At 43.3% G+C, this 8,379-nt stretch overlaps 1 protein-coding gene across 1 annotated transcript; it reads left to right on the plus strand.

Moving 5' to 3' along the window:
• The first annotated feature begins 1,487 nt into the window (after window positions 1-1,487).
• Window positions 1,488-7,815, plus strand: hhex (hematopoietically expressed homeobox). The gene is made up of 4 exons (XM_038773237.1): window positions 1,488-1,906; window positions 3,941-4,119; window positions 4,592-4,642; window positions 7,035-7,815. The coding sequence occupies exons 1-4, from the start codon at window positions 1,546-1,548 to the stop codon at window positions 7,269-7,271; spliced, it is 828 nt and encodes a 275-aa protein (XP_038629165.1). The 5' UTR covers window positions 1,488-1,545; the 3' UTR covers window positions 7,272-7,815.
• Window positions 7,816-8,379: the final 564 nt, after the last annotated feature.

The following is an 8,379-nucleotide window of genomic DNA, read 5'->3' on the forward strand; positions in this document are numbered from 1 at the left end:
CAATTACTAAATCTCAATTTTAAAAAATCCACTGGTTATGAAGATCACTTTTTTTTTGCTTGACGTCTGAAGTTCCCGAACTTTTCCAAATATTTATGCTCTAACTAGCCTTGCGTATTTTTAACTTCGTTCCAATTTAATAATTGAGCGCGTTGCCGTGAGGTTAAATATTCTACTGGCGCAAACGTGTTTGAACAGACAGATGTGTATTGGAATTCCCAAGTGTAACAAGCAATTTGTTATGCATTTTAACGCCACACCGATATTTCACAGTCACCCCCCCCCCCCCCCCCCCCCTCCTGTAATATACATTTTCCCCGAGGCATTGCTAACTCTCGAATGGAGAAGTGGGAACGCAGCTTGAAACTGTTGATTGGTTTGTGGATGCCTCGGTCGCTAAAGTAAGTTGTCACCGTGAGCTGCAAAGGCCGTTCGTTCATCACCGGGCAGCCGAACATGAATCTGACGACAATCCCTGAATGGTCCTCACAAGTGAACAGCACTGCTGAAAGGCACTTGCTTCTGATATAACTGATGTTCTATTCCTAGTTAAAGAGCTCACTGTGAACGAAGGCCATTTATATTAAGGTTTTGGGAATTCGACACTTGTAATCATAAAAAGAAAGGAACAGATACGTTTCTTTTTGACCAGGGTTGACGAAGAACTTATTTTTTTCAGTCTACAGTGTTAGAGTTCCGCGACTGGCTCCAGAATGGAAGCGAACATTGCGCCGAATTCCCAGCAGACAATCCAAAGCTCATCCTGATGTTGGTCCAGGCAGGTACACGAGTTATTTGTTTTCTCTCTACAACTGCTGGCGGGACTTAACAGCTTGCCGCCATCTACAGGGGTAGATTCGGCTGCCGGGATTCTGCCAAGCCTCTGTGAACTTGGTTCGTTTCTGTGACCTTTCTTGTGTGTGTGTTTCAGGTTAAATGGTTGCCGGGATGGAAATACTGCAATTTCCAGATTGCTCAGATGTGAATAATATGGGCAGCATTGTCGGTAAATAAACGGCCGCAGTATCCCTGGGCCCTTGTGGCATTAAACTCTGCTGTCGCCCTGTGTATGTCCAGACTGTCTGCACACTTTTGCTCTTTCCTGTGTTTACCTGGGCTGGGAGTGGGTGGGGTCGGGAGGGGGGATGTATTTCCACCCCCTGAAGGTGGGTCCCTCAGTGCGGCTGCGCATTGGGACAAAGGGGCCGGTCAGGAAGGCTGAGCACGAGCTCCTGATCTGCAGCCAATCAGCGAGCCGCCAAGGCAGGGAAATTGACACAAGCCCCGTGGCCCCGCCCAGGCCCATAGAAATCTCTCTCCAGCCGCACTGGTGCTAAATTGAAGGTAGTTCTGAAAGTTCACAGCAGGAATATCCCGTCTGCCCTTCCAGCCCTGAGCTGCACCAGCTTCCAATCCGCTCTTGCACCTCAAGCAGTGCTGAAGGAGGACCCCCCCCCCCCTTCCTCTTACCCCCCTCCCACCCTCCCTCCCCCCAGTCCCTCCTCCCTCCAAACACACACACACACAGACAGGACACCAGCAGTCATGCAATACCAGCAGCACGCCAACTCCTCGGCCATGAGTCTGAACCTGCCGCTGTACGCGCCGACCCCGATGCAAGCGGTGCACCCGACCCCGTTCTACATCGACGACATCCTGGGGCGCAGCGGGGCTCCTCACCCGTCCGCCGTGGGCCCCGGCCCGGCTCTGCCGTCCCCCAACTCGTCCTTCACCAGCATAGCTTCCCCGTACCGAACTCCAATCTACGAACCGACTCCCATCCACCCAGCCTTCCACCAGCCGGCCCTGGCACCATACAGCAGCAGCGCCTTCACCGGAGCCCTGTACCCCTTCGCCAGGACTGTGAACGACTACACGCACGCATTCCTCAGACAGGACACGCTGGGTAAGAACTCGTCTCCTTTCCAATTTCTTCTCATTGTTAACGACGTGCAGCAATTTTAACTTCTCTGAACATCGCTCCTGTTTTTGTTTTGTTCCAGAAAGGAAGGGGAGGGGGTCGGCGGCGGTGGGGTTAAGATGATACAATCTTCTCACTAAATGTGTTTTATTCTATTAGTTGCGCTGAAGGAGTAAATAAAAAGCAGGCGCTTGGGGACAATCCGAGCGCCCGTTTTCGTTCGCTGATTTCAATGTAAAATGCAATAACCGTTCGCGTGATTTGACACCAGGGACAATGCCATTTCCCCCAGAGCTTGTGGAATGTACACTTCCTCAAACGAACTCTGATCTCTCGACTGCCTCGAACACCAGAACATCCAGTGATGAGGTTACAGAGCTAAATTATGTCCCCCCCCCCCCCCCAACCCCCCACTTTTATTTCAGTGATAAACTACATGAGACCTGAAGCTTGCGAGAAGGAGCTGAAAATGAAAATGAAAGAATTCATGGCAGTGTGCTCTTTCACACATTACTTCAGCCCGACATACTCCCCTGGGAGAAGGGGATTGTCAGAAATCTACAGCAGACTTAATGTCGTTTACATTGTTTGTTTTTTTTTAAAATTGTGGCCAAATCATGTTCTGGGGTAGACACTCGAAAAAGTAAAAGACCATTTCGTCCATAAATATGAGCGAGCTTGGCTTTTGTAAATCCGTTCAACTGACAGGTCACATTGCGCACAAGTTGCAGCTTGGGCTAATTCAGCAGTTTGTGATCTGAAGGGCTGACCTTTTCTCGTTCATACAGGAAATCTTGAGCTCTCGATAGGAGTAAATCTGGTTGCAGAGCTGTTAAATGTTTTCCTCTCAGTCAGGGCAGGCTCTTCCTCGGGAGTCGTGCACACTGCTGATTATTTTATCGACATCCTCAATACAGACATATACAGGAAACACTCGACTTCTGATAGCCGGGATACGTTTTTCTGATATTGTTCATTTCCTCTGTGTGGGATGTGACTTTATGGGCAGCTAAAATAACCAGTTGCTTCCTATTTTCTGCGGGTGTTTTTGTAGCAATCGAAGCGGGGAATGACGCAAGCGAAACTCTCGGAAAATAACTGTTCCGCGGAAATTGGAAGGATTTAATTGGGTTTTGATTCTCGCCAAAGTCAATTTCTGAAGGAGTTCCCTTCGCATTCGAATCAGCGCAATTATCTCCGCCGTGCGGGCGCAGATTTCGTTTTTCTCATAAACTAATGCGCACTTTCGGCGAAGAAAGCAGCGAGAATCCGAATCAACGCGCAAAGTAACTCGATGGTCCTAAAGCGTCACATGAGTTTATATTCGACTAGACATCGTATTGGAAGTGTACATGGTAAATAACCTAACCGATCGTTGCATAGCATTTACAAACTATCACGCATTTTCAAGATTCTTTGCAGTGTACTGTAACGAGCTGTTACGCAGAAACCATAAAACAGCATATCTCGGCTTCCTTGACTCATTTTTGTCGAGCAGCAGAAGGAAATAACAGCCCTTTGCAAGATAGACCAACAGGAAACACATTGACGGAAATGTTGCCATAGTCCTGAATTGGTACGTTTCACACAAGCCTCAAGGCCTGTATGAAATCAATGTTGTATTGTGAGAAAGAGATCCCGGACCTTTTTTTTAATGCCCTTTTCCAAATTTGTTTTTGGAGGATTTAAAAAAAAACACAATCTATCAAGTGCAAAAAACAAATAAGGACAAGTTTCACGTGGTATAAGCCACACAAAACACAACCAATTTGTCATCAGATTTAGCCTTCTGTGAATATATAATTCGATATTAATCATTAGGTCCATTCCGGATTTCCACCTTCCGTTTGATTTATTCTGTCGACATTTTCACTAATAGAACAAGAATGTGAGCCTGGTTATACAAATGGGGCTGCTAAAATAGCATTTAAATGTCATTTTAATTCCCTGATGCAATTAGCGCTTTGTGATATGATCAAGCATGATCACTCCTATAGTTTCGGTTGATTTTTCCTGCAGGGAAACCATTGATATGGAGCCATTTTATTCAGAGGCCGCCGCACAAAAGAAAAGGGGGACAAGTTCGATTCTCAAACGACCAGACCATTGAACTGGAAAAGAAATTTGAGACCCAGAAATATCTCTCACCCCCTGAGCGAAAGAGACTGGCCAAGATGTTGCAGCTAAGCGAGAGACAGGTACACGAAAAGTATGATGAAACCAACCGCATGTAAAGTGTGTTAAGTCTCCATGCACAAAATTTCTGTAGACATTTACACTTGTGGCGCACGTATATAGGGTCATTCTATATATCAGCATTTGATCGTGAAAATGTTCAATGATATTTCATATTTTTTATACATAGGCAATTTTTTACCGTATGATTTGGAATATTCCCAATTATGTTAAGTGTGTTCCCATTGCATTTTCACTTTTGTGATTATTTTATTTGTTTTTCGTATTTAAAGCGTACCTTGTCTTCCTCATTCTTGTTCTTTTGTTAATCCTGGGGATCAAGACACTCGAGGTTTCTTTTTATTTTAATTCTAAATATTAGAATCTTCAAAACTGCAGTTACACTGATTTTATGTACAGATTCCTGGTAGGAATCCGTAGAAAAACTACCCACTGCACCAAAGCTCAGGGTATTTTCTCTCTCCCTCTCTACAGGTAAAGACGTGGTTTCAGAATCGTCGAGCTAAGTGGCGGCGGCTCAAACAGGTAAGATTCTGCTCCCATCCACTCTCTCTCTGGAAACGGAGCTTTCCGTTGTCATAGAAATGAGTGTTCTGATGAACTTATCTTTAATGTCGCAGCCTATTATATTTTGTGTGCCGAAGTAATTTGAAGGGTTATTTAACCTCTTTACCTTGATTGAAAAGACAAATAGTCATGCTGGAATTCAGGTCGAGCCACTGGAGCTGCACAAATGTTAAAAGCTTCTAATGTGGTTCCTACATCAATTATATTGGCCCGTTCGCGTTCTCTGCATTCAGAATCTATTAATTCTTCAGCAGTCCCATATGTTGTTTGTCCAATTAATTCTTGGGGACCAACCTAAAAGTGGGCAAAGTATCCACGCAATTCAAAGAATATTTATTGATCCATTGTTGAAGGAGCACATGCATTTGTTAATTTATCGACATGCATTACGCCTGGCTCATTGTATTTTCATCTTCGTACCTAATGCTGCATCTCGCAATTTAGACCATAGCAGCGGGTATAAAAGTACAAAGCAACTTGGGAACCATCTGCCAACAAGTATCGTTTAGAAACCTGTGATGAGTACTTTGCAAATATGTTCACTATCAGTGTTTACCACTGAGCTTTTAAAAAATAAATTTAGAGTACCAAATTATATTTTTTCCCATTAAGGAGCAATTTAGTGTGGCCAATCCACCTCCCCTGCACATCCTTGGGTTGTGGGGGTGAGACCCAGGAAGACACAGGGAGAATGTGCAAACTCCACACGAACAGTGACCCAGGATCGAACCCGGGTCCTCAGCACCATGAGGCAGCAGTGCTAACCACTGCGGCCACCGTGCCACCCCAACCAGTGAGCGTTTACGTTTGGAAGTCAAAAGGAACTTTCACACAGTCTTGTGTAACAATTTGACATTTTGCCACTTATTCTATTGGTGACGACATTTTGAACGACTGATATTTAATATTGTTAAAATGTTAAAAAAATTAGTTCAGGGAAATCAAGATGGCGAAGTCAAAAAAAAATTACCAATTAGTTTAAATGAAAGAATCCCATTGGCTGGCCAACACTCTTAATTCTCAACATTGATCTAAATTAATTTTAAACATCAAAACCAAATAGGTTCACTGCTGACAGCACCACTATCGCGTACAGTAGCAAGAGTATAGCAGACAATGACATTCCGGATATGGTACGTTTTACCCAGTCGATTTATGATTTAATTTCTATTAGTGTCCCATCGAGGTTCCTGCTCGGAAATAATCGGTTGTGAGTGAGATCTAGAGTTTTAAAACGTAAAACCATTCTGCGGTAAATACGAATGCTCCGAAATCGTTCTCAAAGTATTAAAATGCACTTTAAAAGCAATGTTATTAACTGGCACATTGATTTCTAAGCGAGCCACTGTGGAAGATAAGCTGGCCATAATAATACCAGCACCGTTAACCTTTCAACTTTCTGTGACATTCCCTCCTACCCCAAAGAGGAACTAATTCAATAAAATATATATAGTCCCACAAAATCCACAATTGGAGATTACCTCGTGAAACAAACACTGCATTAACATTGGAGGACTGTGGGAAGCTAAACGATCAGGCCTGAAATTGCTCTCGCTTTGCTAATCCCGGTATCTTGCAAGCTATAGAACCCAACAGTGAATAGTGCGAGGATAGCTTTTCAAACTGTTCCACAACAACTATTCCCTTTTAACGCCACCAAAGGTTACAGAATGGCAGCTGGCAAGAGTATTTGTGTGGATTTTTCAGGCTCCCACACAAGCCTGAGAGAGAAACACTGGCTTGGGTGATACTGCCCCCCTCTAAATCTCAACGCAGAAAACGAATTTAATGGGAGATAAAATCAGAAAATGCTGGAAATACCCCACAAGGCCGGCAGTGCCGGTGGAGAGTGGAACAGCGTTAACATCTCAGGTCGATGACTTTTCATTTAAACTATTGCGAGTTTGTTTTGTTGCTCCATTAGCAATGTAACCTGGTTAATTAAATAACACCGACACGAGAGTGACTTGAGGATAAACCTCGAGGACATTTTTCAAGCACTTTGCAATGTGCATCTTCAAAATATCCGCGCGTGAATGTAACAATAAAATCAACCGGAATGTTCCGGACACCGTTCCAAACTAGAAACCTGGTCCTAACTCTTTAACGTATCAGCTGAACGTCTCTGGTGCAACATGGTGGCTTCACACGCGCCTCTTGACACAAAATAATTGGAAATATAAATCTGGTGAATCCTTAATCTGGCCATTATTCTCTCAACAATATGCAGCATCGAAATGCATTGATTTACAGAATGGCCACGGTTATTTCAAACGCTATATTAGTCAGTGTAGTTGCTTTGCATATCTTACTCCTGCTAGACTGCAAAATGTTTCTTTTCGAATAACAGGAAAATCCCCAAGGAACCAAAAGAGAAGAATCGGACAATTCGGATCAGTCCATCGAAAGTCAGTGCGACAAGGGTGAGAGGTGCCTGAGTCCGGATCAGAATAAAGCGGTGCTATTGAACGGGTCTCATTGCTCGGCCTCCCCGGCATCTCAGCAGAATGAGTCAGAAGTGTCAGAGGATAGCGACGAAGAGGTGGATATCGATGACGACAGGAGTACTTATCCGGCCAATGTATAATGGAACCCACTGGGACACAATTCGGTTGGAGAATGGAAGGATAGTGGTTTACCCTTGCACTTTACTGGGGACCGGACCGATAGGTAGGATCTGTTTCCTAAAAACCTAAATAATGGCAGGAATGTAGAAGGCGCGAGGCTCAAATCGTTTCTGTCTGGGTTGTAACTGGTTTAGTGAACGAGCCCATACTCTCGGTATCTAAATGCGATGGAATGAAGGATTGTGTTTAACTCTAAGCAACACACTGTCTTATATTTATGTACAGACGTAATTTTTGTAATTCGAATATTTTAATACTTGTGTACAGAACGTATTTTCGTTGTAATATTCAATTTTGTAAGAAAATTGTTGGACTGCAGAAAACGAGTAATTTATACAACCACACAAAGCTATGGTATCTGTATTTTTGACTGTTAGCTTTCAGTAAAAGTTCGTAAGTGGGTATATACCTCATACTCCGAAAGTATTGTGTATAATGTGTAAATATATGTTTTATTGAGACGCTCTGGTGGTTAATAAATGCAGAAAAAAAAACATGAAATAACTTATCAGTTCAAACGTGTACTTTGTTATTGCAACTATCCCCATTTACTGCTGGTGTCAATCACCAAACATACGGTACAGTGTGTTTGGTCTAATTGTTTCTTATCTTGCGCCTTGCAATAAAACATGACAATGGAATATTATACAGCATTTGCACGAGTTTATACACATATACATATACGTGTATATCGATCCAACGGTCAACTATCTGGTGTAAGAATGAAGGGCAGAGCTGAAGTGATCAGCAATCTAACCAATCAACACACACATTCCTATCCAGTGATGGGCAATTAATGCTGGCCTAGTCAACGACGCCCACATCCGGTAAATGAATGAAAAGTATTAATAAGGGCCACTAGTCTTGTTCCAGTTTAATAATACTTCGTAATTATGCATGAAGTATTAACAAGAAGGCGCATCAAATTTATGTTATGTATCTGCAGCACAGGTACTTTCCACTATCTAAACATGACGGAGGTTTTGTTTGATTTGACAGCACAGCATTAGAGATTTGACAATTGCTTGAACATGATGTACATTGCTGTCGCAATGTAGGATTGCAATG

This window comes from Scyliorhinus canicula, chromosome 16 (genome assembly GCF_902713615.1).
Source record: "Scyliorhinus canicula chromosome 16, sScyCan1.1, whole genome shotgun sequence".
Classification (NCBI taxonomy): domain Eukaryota; kingdom Metazoa; phylum Chordata; class Chondrichthyes; order Carcharhiniformes; family Scyliorhinidae; genus Scyliorhinus; species Scyliorhinus canicula.

Excerpts from the sequence above, each read along its gene's own strand:
- hhex (XM_038773237.1), top strand. The coding sequence starts at position 1,546 with ATGCAATACCAGCAGCACGCCAACTCCTCGGCCATGAGTCTGAACCTG. Across the intron at positions 1,907-3,940 it reads CCTCAGACAGGACACGCTGG|GGAAACCATTGATATGGAGC; the intron begins GTAAGAACTCGT and ends TTTTTCCTGCAG. Across the intron at positions 4,120-4,591 it reads TGCAGCTAAGCGAGAGACAG|GTAAAGACGTGGTTTCAGAA; the intron begins GTACACGAAAAG and ends CCCTCTCTACAG.